At 48.5% G+C, this 15,195-nt stretch overlaps 1 protein-coding gene across 1 annotated transcript in view; it reads left to right on the top strand.

Moving 5' to 3' along the window:
• Positions 1 to 15,195, top strand: part of MED27 (mediator complex subunit 27) — a 196,914-nt gene that overhangs the window by 167,758 nt on the left and 13,961 nt on the right. The window contains exons 5-6 of the mRNA XM_082657425.1: positions 239 to 346; positions 8,360 to 8,401. Coding sequence (XP_082513551.1) covers positions 239 to 346; positions 8,360 to 8,401 — 150 coding nt within the window. The remainder of the gene's footprint in view (positions 1 to 238; positions 347 to 8,359; positions 8,402 to 15,195) is intronic.

Below are 15,195 nucleotides of genomic sequence, written 5' to 3' on the forward strand. Positions count from 1 at the left end.
CGCCAATATTATAAATAAATTCAGGGTAGTTAGATGAATTGGGACCTGCGCCACCTTAAGCGCCTCAGGAGGCTGGCACAAGGCGCGACCAACGCGCCTTTCCTCCGAGCGTCCACTGGTGTGTCTCTCAGGAACAGGAGGAGAGGTGATCCTCTCTACTTCTCATTGTCTTGCCCAATTCATGTGATTTGCATGTTCCAATGTAAGCATTCCTGTTTGTACACGTGTGTCTTGACAGGTGACCTTGGGAAAGGTGTTGAAAGTGATCGTTGTCATGCGGAGCCTGTTCATTGATCGAACGATAGTAAAGGGGTATAATGAAAACGTCCACACGGAGGATGGCAAGGTAAGCATTCTGGAGTCTTTGGTTTTTTCCTTTATTTTCTGTATCCCAGAACAAAGGTAATAGAGTCCCAGATGAATGACATTAAACACTAGCAATCACAGCTGTATCAGTATGAAGCTGAACACTTTACAAAAAACATTTCTCTCTCTCCCCTTGCATTTTTCATCAAGCTTCTGCTTTTTCCTTTAAGCCTGTTACCCTTAGTTGAATTTCTAATTTATCACCTTAGACCCCCAGTTGCCTCATTAAATGTGTCTTCTGAGGAAATGGATTTCTTTCTTCCTTTCTTTTCTTTCCCTTCTTTTTCTTTTTTCTTTTTTTTTGCCTAGTCGCACAGCACATCAATAGCCCAGGGTTCAGCATTTTGCTTTTCCTAGAACCATGAGGAAAATTCAAGTTAATGTGACACACAACCTGATAATGATCATTTTCCTTGAAACTAGCAAGGAGCCCCCAGAAGTTGGTTATCCATAGCAGTCCATATTGAATACTGTAATTGAAAAAAGATGAGTTATTTCCAGGAGTGATTTGTTTCATGCGAAGTTCACCCACGTGAACCCCTAATTTCTCTTCTCCCTATGGAGATACAGAGAGCACCAGAAGATGCTAATGGGAGTCGACAGCCTTCATTTGTGTTTGCTTCCAGAGCGTAATGAGCCTTCTGCCAGAGATACCCACCCAGATACACCCTGGTCACTTCCTGACACTAAGCCTGCATCTTCACCTCTCCCTGGAGCTTTCCCTTCTCTTCATGAATCCCGTTAAAATTTAAAAGTTTGTTTGTACCAGCACTTACCACCCAACGGCCACATTATAATGAGGATAGACTGTTCTCCAAAAACAGGGGACAAATGTAGCTTAGCACATAACAGTGTGTTATATAAAAGGTGTGACCCATAAAGTGGGTCTGTATTTTGGGATTGTACAGTGGGTTTGTATTTTGAACAAGTAACCCAGCATTTCGAATTTCCACATTCCACTTGAGTGTCGTCACCATGGGAAGCTACTCTTACTCCCAGGTCCCTGCAGAGTTCTCATACATCTCCCCATTGAGAGAAAAGCAGTCCTCCAGAGAAGCTTTCCTTTTTCCTTTTGGGAAAACCAAAGTGTCTTTGGAGCAAGTGTGGAGAATAAAATAGATAATTGGGGCAAGTGTGATCTGTTGTGTATGTGACTCAGAAACTCAGATGGCGATTCTAGACGAGAAATTCCAAACTCCTTCGCAGCAGCAGAGGCGAGGCTGGGGCGGTGGAGACCCTCGCCAAGAGCCCGAGTCAGTGGTCATCTAGAGACAGGGTTCTTTTTGCCTCTGTTCAAGATTTACAACTTTATAGTCACCCCTGCTTTGAAACACGCCCTTACTCTCCAAGGACTTACAAGTGACTTGGGGATATAAAGAATAAATACGTAAAAGCTAGGTACTAATAATGACCGTGCTGTAAGAGATGCCAAGTGCAGGGCGCCAGTGAGGCACACTCTGCGTGGAGATTCTCAGGAGTGGAGGTTTACCTGTTTTGAAGTATCAGTATCAATCTTGAACATGATATTTATTTAACTGCCCCATACCGAAAGTGTCCGAAATAACACAAGCGGTTTGCCACCTAGTTAATAGTCAATAAGTGATTAGTATTATTTTTATTCTGCACTTAAAACAAGGGAATTAGAAAACAGTCTCACGTGTATTCTTCTAGAATTTCTCTCTGATTACTCCTCCTCAGCTGCTATGGGTAGTTCCTTTCCTCCCATCTACCCCCTTGACTCCCAGATTACTGGGGGTTCTCTTCCCCCTCCTCTCATGCCCCTTGGTCATTCTTACATGTACCCCTGTGGTTGCACGTGTCCCCCGCACAGGGATCACTCCTGATTTGTGTCGAGGTCAGACCTCTCCTCCCCAGATGGACCTCAAGTTCAGCCTGTCCAAAATCAACCTCAGCTTCCCTCAGCTGGTCCTTCTCCAGGGTGACTGTACCACCTCACTGCTCAGGCCTTCCTTCCGCTGTCTCCATATGGAGTCTGATAGTGGGTCCTGGCGAGTCTCCCTCTTTATCCCTCCCGCTGGGCCCCTCCCATCCATCTTCACTCCTCGCTTCTCCTCTCTCCGCTGAGTCGCTGCACCAGCCTCCTCACTTCTAGTCTGCAGTCCTGCTTCCCTCCGCCGTCTCTCCTTCACCTGGCCTCCAGAGCTGTCTTCCTGAAATACACAGCCAAGGGGATGATTTCTTGCTTTCTGCCATGTCCCCGTTGCCCAAAGCAGCAAAGTGGGATATTAGTAGATGTTAGGCACAAAGCAATCCATGATCAAAAAAGTTTGAGAAACCCTGGGTTAGAGAAAGTTTGGTAGGATTCTTTCTTTGCTGTGGAAATTCTTAAGCACTTAGTTTGCCGAAGTGCCTGGGAATCTCCCAAGAGGGGCACATCGTATGCAGTCTTTTCCCAGCTAATTTGACCATCCATCTTTTTTCTTCCTTTATTCTTGGAGCGTATTGTGACACTGGTGTTAGGCAAAACACACTTCCGAAAACTCTGGCTTGTAGAATAGAATCCAGACCCCTTAGCAAGGCGTGGAAATGCCCAGTGGTCTGGCCTCTGCCCGCCTCTGCGACCTCATCTGCCGTCACTCTCTACATACATTTCGTCTTTTACCTTCCAGCCTTTCGTGCTACTTGTGGCTCCCACAACGTGCCAGATTCTTGCCCACGCTTGCACCTGTGCTCTGTGCCCTTGACCTGGGACGCTTGCCCCCTCCCGTCCACCTGGCGCGCTTACTGGCTTTACACTGGCTGAGCGCTCTGTCCCTTCTCACCCGGCCCCCATTTTCCCAGAGGCCTCTTCTGTGAGCACGGGCTCTGGAGATGGCAGGCCTGGGTTTACCTCTACTCACAGTACAAGTCATCGTCATCCACTCGAACCTCCGTGGCATTTTGAACAGTCTTCCTCTGGTACTAGGATCAGTCCGTCCTGATTATTTGTTGCATGTCTGTCTTGCAGTTAATGAATATTCTAGCGTCCTCCATGTTTGGCCTGGTAGACATTGTGCGAAACAGACCTTGCCTCCAGTGGTTATGGAACCGTAGGTACCACTGTTAGACTCATCTTCCAGACAAGGAAACTGAGACCCAGCATGGTAAAATGACTTGCCTACAGTCACTCACCGAGCCAGGTCCCAAACCTCCATCTGCCAGGGGCTCCTCGAGGGTCCAGGCTCTGTCCCGAGACTCTCTCCCTCCTGTGGATATACCTCAGTGCCTAAAACACAGTAGAATAAGAGTGTGCGGGAGGGGGTAATGAAAAAGCCTCCTGGGGATGTGAAAATGCTTTAGGTGGGCCGGAAGAATGGAGAATCAGAAATGAGAGCCGGAAGAAAAAAAGAAATGAGAGACGGGCACTAGACGGAGCACCAGGGAGTGAAGTCGTAAATAAAGAATAAAGGAAGCACGCACGTGCACACGGGTCGTGGCTCCCTAAGGAGGGATTAGCGTGGGTTCTCTGTTCACCAGAAGGAAAGTGAGTGTGTGTCTGGGAGCCTGCATTCTGAGTCATATCGCAAAGGTGGTACAGGAGACCTCTTGCTTCCTTTCACAGCTGCATACATTGACCTAGAGATAAGCAGGGACCCTAAAAGCAGGAAGAGCACGATTAGGAGGACTGAGTCCCCTTGTTCTTTTTTAAAATATTTATTTATTTATTTTGTTGCGCTAGGTCTTAGTTGCGGAACCTGGGCTCCTTAGTTGTGGCATGCATGTGGGATCTAGTTCCCTAACCAGGGATCGAACCCCGGCCCCCTGCACTGGGAGCTCGGAGTCCGAACCACTGCGCCACCAGGGAAGTCCCCACTTGTTGTTTTAAAGGCACATTTACCGCATTTGTCAGAGAAGCTCGCCCAGAATCTAAGCCCAGCCAATTCAATGCACCCCTTTTTTTCAGAGTACCTTACAAATGATAAAAATAAAGTTGTGCAGCCATTATTAGTGTTCTCTTTTTAGTACTGATACTGGTATATGTGAACTTATACATTTATCTACATACAAGCATTAGTGCAATTAACGTGTTGGCCCCTCTGGCACATCCCAAACAAAATGCAGGTTTGGAAGGAGCCTTCGGAGCCTGAGGTGTGGTCTAAGAACACATTGCCTGCGGCTTTGCTGTTGCAGAGGTGCAGCCCTGCATTTGCTGAGCTGGTGCCTAAGCGCTTGCCTGGGGGTGGATCGCTGCCCTGACGCACTAGGTGTGGCTGGGAAAGCCTCGCCGCGGCTTCGGGGTCTGAACTGCGAATTCCTCCTGCCTGTGCAGTTGTCTGTGTTCTTCCAGACCGAAAGCAGCCAGCTTCTGAAAGGGTTCTTAGCCCTGTTGTTACAAGAGTGGCCCCACGCCACCCCGCTTTCCAGCTCTGGCAGGTTTTCCCCCCGTTAGAATCCCAGCAAGCCTGTCCCTCACTTTGCACTAACAGCACGGCCTCTACCCTGATCATCCTGCGTCTTTACCTGTGATGCATATTTTTGATGCCAAGCGCCAGCAGACTAATTCCTCGAACAAAATATAAAAATGCTGTTAAGACTTACCACCCTACTCTTCATTGTCATCAGGGAGGAGCAAGGAGCCATGACTCAGCATGTTGAATACCTGGCCATTGTCCTGACTTTACACCAGTCAGACTTAGCTGAAAAAATATGTGTCTCGGTTGAATTTATCTTATTAGGGGATTTAGGTTATGTTAATGCTATAGCTTCATTAATTATCCCATATCAATTTTAAAAAGGCCGCTTTTAGCCTCCTAGCACAAGAGAGGAAAAGAAATGGTGGTATCAAAGGGAACCTTCAAAGACAGCCAGAGCTGCCTCCAGGGTAATTTCTGATCCCCGCATTCTTCCCACTTCAGAGTTGTGTGTGTGTGTGTTTGGGTCGAGGCGGTTGGGGGAAGAAGCTTGAATCTGATACCTCTAATAAGTGTTGGCATCAGCCCCATTTGATATTAGATGCAGGGAACATTTTGATTTGTTATAGCCTTTGAAATTGTTCAGACAACCTTCAGAAAAATGGCCTCTTGTTACTTATCGGGGAAGGGGAATCCGGTTTAATTCATATGCAGAGGATGCCCTGAAATTGTGCTTTCAGCAGTTTTTTAGTAACAAGTGCATGTCCTGATTGAAAGTCAAAAGTTGAAGAAGAACAGACCTGTAAAACTTGTTCACTTTTTTATTCTCCAGGGGAGGGTGGGCAGACTTAAGCAGATGACCAAGTAGAAGTTTGTGGTTTTGAAAACTTGGGTGACCATGGAGAAATCCATCACCATGGCTGGTTTATAGCACCCTCCCCCTACTGACACATCACCTGTTGACCTTGCAAGACGAAGCTACTAATAAATAAAAGCTTTAGACGTTGAAGTGCCTGTGAGGCTTGGGTTTTATTTGGAAGTGTTAACTTTAGATAATTTATAGTTTCATTGTACTATTTTTTGAAATGAAGAACTGATAACTTTCTGATAAGCTGCCGTGATTTTCACTCGCTGCTGAAGGAATTCTAGTGGCGATGTTTGTCACGTCAGCAGGCCTGAAAGGTTTGTCACCTTGAGCTTTGCAAGACTGTCCCACCACCACTTTGAGCTGTGACAGCTTAGGGGCCACTGGGAGTCAGCATTCCCTCTGAATTCTAGGTACAGGGCCATCTGCCTCCCAGGTTAAGAGCTGGGCCTCTGGAGATACACCTGGTTTTGAATTCTCTACCACATGTTAACGATGTGATTTTGGACAAGCTGCTTAACGTCTTGGGGCCTCAGTTTCCTCATCTGTGAATTGGAAATAATTTTATCATTCTCGTGCGATCGCTGGGAGACTTTAGAAAGATGACGCAGGTGCAGTGCAGGCTGAACACGTGGTCATCTGCAGATGGTATCCGCCCTCTCTGGCTGTGCCGGAGATGCTGATGGGCATCATAGTCAGCGTTCCTTTGCCTGCTGATTTTGGGGCATTCGGATTTTTCATTTCGGTGAGTGAACTTGACTGTCACTGTTATCACCAGTCCTTCCTGTGCATCAAGAGGACCTTTGATGTCTGACGTGTAACCTTAGAGCAGATGAATCTGTGCTGAAGCAGTTGGTCATCTGTGGGGTTTGTTTCCATTTTATCTGAAAAGAGACCACATTCCCACCCCTAAAATACTCACTCTAATCCCCAGAGTCCCACAGGCTGCTCCTAAGACTGCAGATTCAGCCCCAGTTACCATAAGGTTGGCTTTTCCATTTTAAGATCTTTCTGATGCTTGCCCAGAGTACTGGGGGATGCTTAGTTTCTTTTCCCTGACACTGTAGTTCAGCATAATTTCTCGTTCATGGGGCTGAAAGTTTGTAGCTTCCAGAACGCTCCTTTTTGAATATTGCAGCCAGCAAACAATTGGTAGCCACGCCCTCCTTTGTAGCAAATAAGCTGAGGCTAGTGAACATTCACTTGCATCAGTCCCGGCTCCCTGAAGTGAATCTCTGAACTCTTCCTGCTGGCCCTGAGGAGAGGCAGGGCACTAACTCTAGAACACCTGCTTAAATGGCTTTCTTTGGCATAAATCTAGCAGAAAATCAAGTACAGGCTGCCTGCTGCACCTTCACAGCAAAAGGGGAAGCCACTGTCATCGGATCCCTTTCTCACCCCTGTGCGCCTGGGAAGCAGGGCGTGTCGTCTAGCGTCCTTCTATCCCAGGTGGTCAGAACTGGTCCCTAGGGTCCTGAATAATGTATTTCAACGCCTTCAAAAAGAGCAACACCCTCACTTGGAGTGAGCGCTGTGTGTTTTCAGAAGCCACAATCAGGCTAGAGAGTCCATCTCTTAACTAACCCTGTGCGTATTTCTGTCTGGATGATTTTTTTATTTAAAACATTTTGCAGATACTGAAGGTTTTTTTATACGTATGTAATTTTCTCTTTTAAATTAAAGCGAACTTTTCACTCTATATGCAGATTCTTCCTTTTCTCTTTTTCCATGGCCCTGTGTTTATGTCAGCCTGTGTATGATGTGAACAGGCAGGAAGGATAAACAGCAGAGAACTGCAGAAGAAGCCGCTGTGGGCTGAAAATGGAAAGAGAACTCTATTGCTTCAGATATTGATGTGACTTTTCCAATAATTTAGATGTAGAATCTTTGGCTTCTCGCTGTCATCTTGGCAGTGATTGGGTGAAACGAAAAGATACAAAAAGTTGTTCTTATCCCTTCCACAATGTCTGAATAGTCTTTAAATGCTACATTTGTTAAGCCCTGGGCTAAACCGCGGCACTAAGATCATGATAGAAACCTGACTTATCCTCCCAAATGTGACCCGCTGCCCAACAATTTTCTTCAGCCAAATTGATAGTGTAGGGAATTAACTTCCTATGTTTCTTTTGAGGTTTTCTTCCGAGTTATCTGGAGGTAACATGTCACTGTTTTCCTCCACGCATGCCTGTAACATGCTAGGTCCTGTGCCAGGACAACGTAAACAAAAGAAGTAAAAGCTTCAGTTAGTTTTAAGAGCTGTGAAGATTTTTAATTTTTGAAAGAATAAAGAGAAGCAAGACAACAGGTATGGGAATATTGTAGAGTAACTGGGAGATGCCTCTCTGACAAGGTGATGTTGGAGCCAAAGGAAGTGAAGGAGGAGCCATGGGAGGGTTTGTGGGAAAAGCAGTCCAGGCGAAGAGCACAGCAGGTGCAAAGGTCCTGAGGCAGGACTGACCTTGGCATGTTGGGTGACGCAAGAGAACCGTGGCAGGGGTCAAAGTTAGAGAAGTGAACGAGGGGCTCAGCTCACGGGGCTGCGGACGCAGCAAGTGCCTCAGGTTGACTTCTTATACCTCTTCGTATCGTCTTCTCAAATCACCACAGGTTGATAAAGAGGAAATTCAGGCTCAACATTTAGGATCCTTTCAACCCCAAGATTCTGTTTTTCTATAATCATGTGTTTTTTTCAAGCTTAATAACAGTAGTTACGATATCATTTCTTGGAGTCCAGAATTCTAAAATTGATGCCGATATTTTATCTCTCCCCCCCCAGCTCGATATATGGTCCAAATCCAACTATCAAGTATTCCAGAAGGTAAGTTGTACTTTTTGCTTCTTCCTCAGGAGGCGCTAAGGGAAATATGAATACTTCGAGGTGTAAACATTGGTCTTAAATCAGAGGCTTTTTAAAAAGTGAGAAGAGCCAGACACAAAAGGCTGCTCACTGTATGATTCCATTTATGTCATGTTCTGGAAAAGAAAACATTAGGGACAGAAATCATACCAGTGGTTGCCAGGGGTTAGGAGTGAGGGAAGGAGATTGTCCCCAAAGAGCTATAAGGGAACATGTTTGGGTGATGAAAATATTGGGTCTTAATTACGGTGATGACACAACAGTATGTTTCAAAACTCATGGAACGAACTATATGCCCACAAAGGGCAAATTTTACTGTATATAAATTATGCCTTTAAAAAAAAATCAGAGGCTTTTGAGTTGCTTCAGACTCAACCCACAGTTTTTAAATTCAGTTTCTCACAGCCCTGTAATCTACACGGGTGCCTTAAGGGTGAGGATGGGCTGAGGAATGAGGGCTGGCCCTACCCCACCCCCACTCTGTATTACAGTGGCATCTTTTTCAGCTGTTGGGCTTCCCCAAGAAATACTTTCTGGGAAATGTCAGAAAAAAATGAAATGTGACCAGAGAAAGTCCATTTCCCAGCTCCCAGTGGTGGAAGGATCCCTTCCCTGGCCCAGCTCAATACTTCTGAAGGCTTCTGAAGAGGCTTCTGAAGGCTTCTCCCATGGCCCTCAGGCCAGGTCCCCTGCAGGGCACCAGCCACTTTCTTCTGTGCTCTCCGTCCTCTGTGTCCGCTTCCATCCAGCAGTGCAAATAATAGAGTTGGTTGTAAATCCACTCATTGCCTCCTCACGTTCAACAGCAATTATTTATTGAGCCCCTTTGCCGTGGGCAAGCACTATGCTAGGTGCTAGGAATACAGGGGAAACAAGACAAACAAGGAAGCAGAATCAATAAGAGAACTCCAGGTCATTACCGGGGGCTGTGGTCGAGGACAGGAGGGACCTCCTTCGCATCAGGGTGGTCTCAGGAGGGCTTTATGCAGCAAAATTTAAACTGAGGCGGGAAGCAGGAGAAGGAGCCAGCCACGCGAAAGGCCACGGGAAGAGGGTCCCAGACAGTGGAAGCAGCAGCCCTGAAAGCTGCTGTGGAGGAGGGACTTGCACAGTCCAGCACCGCTGGGACCCGTGCGATGGGAGCTGGCAGAGGGCGGCGGGGAAGGCACGCGAGGCAGGGCCGGCCCTGCAGGTGCCTTTAGGTCCCGGTGCAGAATTGGGATTTTACTGTCAATTCAGTGAGAAGCCAGCGGAGGGATTAGTGTGGAGGAAGGATGCGATTTTGAAAGCTGGGCCCGAGTTATCCCCACTTGAGTAAAAACTGTGTCCAGGGTGTGCCGGGTAGCTTAGCATAGGGTGGTGGGTTTTTTGCAGTTGAGGTGAAATTCATATAACATAACCATTTTAAAGTGAACAATTCCATAGCTCTTAGACTTCCACATTGTTGTGCAGCCACCACCTCTATCCAGTTCCAAAACATTGTCATCACCCAAAAGGAAAGCCCATCCGCATTCAGCAGTGAGCACTGGGCTTCTGTATCAAAGGAGCATCACGGACCAGCCCGCTATTGGCGTCTAATGTACCTCAACTCGCGTTGCTCCCTGGGCCCCTTTACAGTGAAAGGGGGAAGCAAAGGACAGATGTCCAGGGTTGGGGAGCGGTCTGAGGCGTAACACCACACACTTAGGGAGCCTGCGTAAGCATGAAAATGTCACGATCTTATCACAGTTAAATGCAGTGTGCTACCGTGGGTTAGATTCTGAACCAGAAAGAACATATTAATGGAAAAACCGGTGAAATCCAAATAAGGTGTGGACTTGAGTCAATAATAAGTAACCAACGCTGGTTTCTTAGTTGTGATGAACGTACCCGATAATGAAAGATGCTAACAGTGGGGCAACCGGGTGAGGGGTATATGGGAACTATGTGTACCATGTTTGCAACTTTTCTGTAAATCTGAAACTAATCCGAAACTTAAAATTCATTTCAAAAAGAGAATCATAGTGTTGGCTCTTCTGACAGCCCCAGACCTTCACCCAGCTGGGCAACTTAGATGCAGAAAGGAAAAAACAGCCTCCCTCCCTGGGCCAGAGCCTAAGGGAAAGAAGTACATGGTCACGGGCTTCACTGGTGGTGCAGTAGTTGGGAGTGTGCCTGCCAGTGCAAGGGAGATGGGTTCGAGCCCTAGTCCAGGAAGATCCCACATGCCACGGAGCAACTAAGCCCGTGTGCCACAACTGCTGAGGCTGCACTCTAGAGATTGCACACCACAACTACTGAGCCCACGAGCCACAACTACTGAAGCCTGCGCTCCGCAGCAAGAGAAGCCACCGCGATGAGAAGCCCGCGCACCACAACGGAGAGTAGCCCCCACTCGCCGCAACTAGAGAAAGCCCACGCGCAGCAATGAAGACCCAACGCAACCCCCACCCCAAAAAAAAGTGCGTAGTCACGTGTGGGCTTTAGTGTAGGCAACGATGTTTTAACCTTGGCCTTCTTATCTAGGTGACCATAGCCAAGACCTTTACCTGTTCAGCTTGCATAAAGCCTCGGCCTTAGTTGCTAACTTTGTCCCTGCTGACAGCTCTTATTTTCCCCCAGCAGCTGTGGCTGAAAAGCATTCTGAGGAGAAAGAGCACTGCTCGTATCTGCATCTTGTTTCGCTTTCCCAGTGAAGAACGTTAACACAGTTTTGGTTTGTTTTTTTTTAACCTGGTTTATCTTAGTGTCCTCTGTGGTATTTCAGTGAGTTACTCTCTGGCTCCACAACAAGCGGGCAATGACTTCGGAGGCCCCGGGCATCGCAGACCCATAACCTGGGATTTTAACAATGTCCAATTTCCATTCAGGCTTGCCTTGGCAAATATAGTTTTTAATGTTCTGTGTAGTATTAAGTATTTTTGAATGCAAGCAGAAAGTTTATTAGGAAGTTGTAAAATGTGTGAAACACAGATTTGGTGAAGCTTAGATTTGGAGAGAAAGTGCTGTATTTTTATTCTGCCGCCCCTAAAAATAACCTGCCAGCACTCTTTCTATTTGTTTAAAATTACAAACACGCAGCGCAGCAGTGTTTAAAATTTGATATTGGTTAGTTGGGGAGATTTAGGAGCACCCGCCAGTTCCCTCCTCATAGTTTATGTAACATGTCTGAAGCAGTAAAAATGGATGAATTTGTAGAGATGGGAATGTTATCTCAACTGGTGAATGGCATGTTATCTGTATTTACGCAGAGCCCTTTCTGAGGTTCCTTTGTCATCCCTCCCCTCACCTATTTTTTAACTAAATGGACTTGACCTCTGAGACTGACCTGTACTAGATTAAAGAACCATAATTTGGAGACAGGAGGTAGTGCTTTCTGATGAGAACAAAAGGCTGCTAATGTTGAGGTTCTTTTCCTTTTTCAGGGGCAGGTAAGAATTAGTGGATTACAGAGTCCGTGCTCGTCCCTACTGAAACATTGTCCATTTGCTGTCAAAGTAAGGAATATATTGGAAAATAACGTAGTACAGAATTCAGTTTCATCCTTTATCAGTAAAGCTTTCCAGCTAATCATCGTTGCCTCGCAGGGGCTTGGGATCTTGTTCTTGCGGAAGATGTTGGTAAAGAAGATGAGGAATGTGGAACGTGGGATCACGATGGGGGGTGACCTCACTGGGCTTATTTCATTGTGTTAGTTTCAGGCCATGTTGTGGGTCAGAGGGCCGCCCTCCCTATTCCACAGCCAGACTGAAAGCAAAGCTGGCACCGCCGTGTTCCTTGCAGATTCTGAAGGCCTGGTCCAGTTGACAGGATGCTGTTTAACATTTCAAACTCAAAATGCCAAAAGAAAAGATTAGGTGGCAACATTTCCAAACTCTGCTTTTTAGTATCAGCTTTTGCTTAGAATTCTATTTTCTTCCTGTCCACCCACTTAAATTTGAGGTGTCCTGATTGATGTTGCTCGTAGCATTTCCCAGAAAGACACTGCTTGAGAGCACAGTGGTAAACGTTCCCTTCTGCCCGTCATCAGCCTGCTTACACCCATCCAAGTAACCCGGCCGGGGGAGGCTCAGTTGTCAACCTGACCCAGAAAGACTCAACCTGGAACAGGAGTAAAAGTGATTGGGGAAGTACAAGGTCAAGGAGGATCCTTGGTCACCGATAAGAGGTCATTTCTTGGGCAGGAAACAGTTCCCAAGTGTCCTAACCGTGTGGGTAGACGCCGGAACTGTGCCCCAGCCCCAGCTCTGAGGTGGGGACACTAGCAGCCACCGTGGCTCTGTGAGCAGCACGGGGGCAGCTGTCTCCCTGCGTTGCTCTGCTGTAGGTAGGGCCCCAGCGCTTCCTTTCCTTGGCGCTCATTATGCGGTTGCAGTTGCTGTGTGTTGTGTGTGTTTTCCTGCCCACAAGTAGCAGCGGTGGCCGCCGCAGAGAGAGACCTGATGGGAAGGCGGGAAGCCCCCCCAGGTCTCTCCCTCAAGGTGACAAAGCCGGGGGTGGGAGGGGACACTGCCTCGCAGAGCCAAGCCAAGCTTACACTCGCCTTTTCATTTCTGGAAAATAGCACCAGGCACTGAGAGGATGGAAACACGCGCCTGTCAGATTCTCCTCGGGCTGTGCCTGGCTCCCCAGGTTAAAGACAAGCACACGAGGTCCTGTGGCAGATCCTACCGCATGACGCTAAACGCGACCTGCCTTTTGTCTGTGACGGGGACTGTCAGCAATTAGCCCCCTTCCCCGGCGGTGGAGGGCTGGGGACAGCTGGCCGTGGAGCCGCGGCTGCCGACAGGCTCCCGTCATTTACCGCGGTGTCCCGGAGGCTCTCTGCACTCGGTCCTAGGGCAAAGGAGCTTTTTATAGCCGGCAAGCCTCCCGCAGAGCAGATTCAGAGAATGGAACTTCGGAATAGGGGGCACCGTCTGAAAGGGCAGAATCACAAAGAGCCGGGAACGGTTTCAAGCGTGTTCGTATTTTTCTGACATTTAAACTCTGCAGGGGCGCTCACTGTTTTGATCTTTAACCTCCTAACTTCAAAACAGTGGGCATTTTCATCCAGTAACTCAGGAAGAGCGAGAGCAACTCTGCAGCTACTTTTACTGTGTTAAATCTTGGCAGGGAGGCCAGAAAGAGCTGGAGTGTGTGTGCAGCCCCAGGTGGGCAGGTGGGGACGAGAGAGATGGTGTCGGAGGGACTGGCACCTGCGTCGCAGCTCTTTCACTTGGAGGCAAAGCACAAAAGTAATAGCCGCAGATGTCCGGTTCTTCGTCCACAGTCATTATTCTAGAGGCAGCAGAGGCAAAAGTAACCCTTTCAATCCCGTGCAGAGCTTAGCCGTGGACAGGTGAGGGATAATGTTCTGAGCAGGCCGCCACTGCTTCTTCGTTCCTGTGTTCGCTCATTCGTTCATTTTTTCGCTCCCTCGTTCATGCTTCGATACAAACACTGGCCTCTGTGGGGCAGACGTTATCAAGCGGCCACCCAGTACTTGTCAATAGACAAGATTGCGTGAACCCTAGAAGGACCAACTCTCTGAAATGTTGGAGACACCGAGTACCTGGCTTAAATTGAGTGCCTGCCCAAATAGTATGCGGCAGACCTAACTTGTTACTCGTTCCAAGCCCCGGGAAGGGGGGCTGTCCCCACGTGGCTGAGTGTCTGTACCTGCTCTAGCGTCGCACGTCACCAGAGGGACTCAGTCAACAGGCGTTCAGTTCTTCTCAATCTCATGCTCTAGAACATCTCAGATTTCTTCCTCCCAGCTCACTTCCATTTCCTTCCAGAAGCCCCTCTTCCAACAGCATGGATAAGGCCCCGGAGGAGGCTGTGGTTGTGGTGAGAGCCCGCAGGCTGCAGGCCACATCTCTGTCCTCGCCCTTGGCGGTTGCCCTGCCCAGGTTAGGCCGTCGGCAGAGGCCCCCGTGCCTAGAGGGGCCCCCTCAGCCTCCAAAAGGGGGTCACATGTCGTAGGAGGGCCCTTTGCTTTTTCTGGATCCCGTTGCTCTCGTGGTCCCCTTTTCTCTCAAACGCTGTCCAACTTCCTCCAAGAGGAGAGCTTGCGTACGATGGACTGTATATGGTGGCCTTGGCGTCCTGTTTCTGTGTGTTCTGTCGCTGCCTCACACATGTGTCTTGGCAGCCCCAATCAGAAAGCCGAGGGAGCAACTTTGAACGGTGGCAGGGCCGGGGGGCAGCTTCACGAAGGAAAAGAGGTTCCCGTCCATGGTCTCAGTGGCGGGGCGGGGCGGGGCGTGCACGGGTGGCAACTCTGCAGGAGCCAAGCATTGGGCTGTGGACAAGCTTCGGGACAGGAGAGGCGACGGACAGTTCCAGGGTTATCCCGGAGGGCAGCCCCTTCCTAACCTGAGAGCCGGACCACACTGACCGGGCTGGGTCCGCAGAAGGAAGAGGGGAGGGGACGTTGTGAAGGGTTAGCCCAGGTCCCTGGGAGCTGAGAAGGGCGGGGGGTCACTCCACTCACGCTGCAGCTCAAGAGCCTTTATCACCACCTTGTCTCCTAAGGGTCGCGTTTGAAGATTCACAAGCTCCGAAACCCGGGGTAGATTTGATCACTTGTTTTCCCCTTATGATACCCCAGCACCTTCCCTCTGCAGGGCTCCCTCTACCGCTGCTGAGGGTGGTGATGACCGAGAGCCCACGCCCCAGTTTGACGGTGAGAGTGGAGCCGGAACGCCCACGCGCCCGCTGCGGGAAGCGGTCTGTGGTTCTCTGCCATTAGGGAGGCGCAGAGCACTTGCCTTCATCTCGCAGCTTCTTTC

The sequence above is a fragment of the Grampus griseus genome, assembly GCF_964374135.1.
Source record: "Grampus griseus genome assembly, chromosome: 6".
Lineage (NCBI taxonomy): Eukaryota > Metazoa > Chordata > Mammalia > Artiodactyla > Delphinidae > Grampus > Grampus griseus.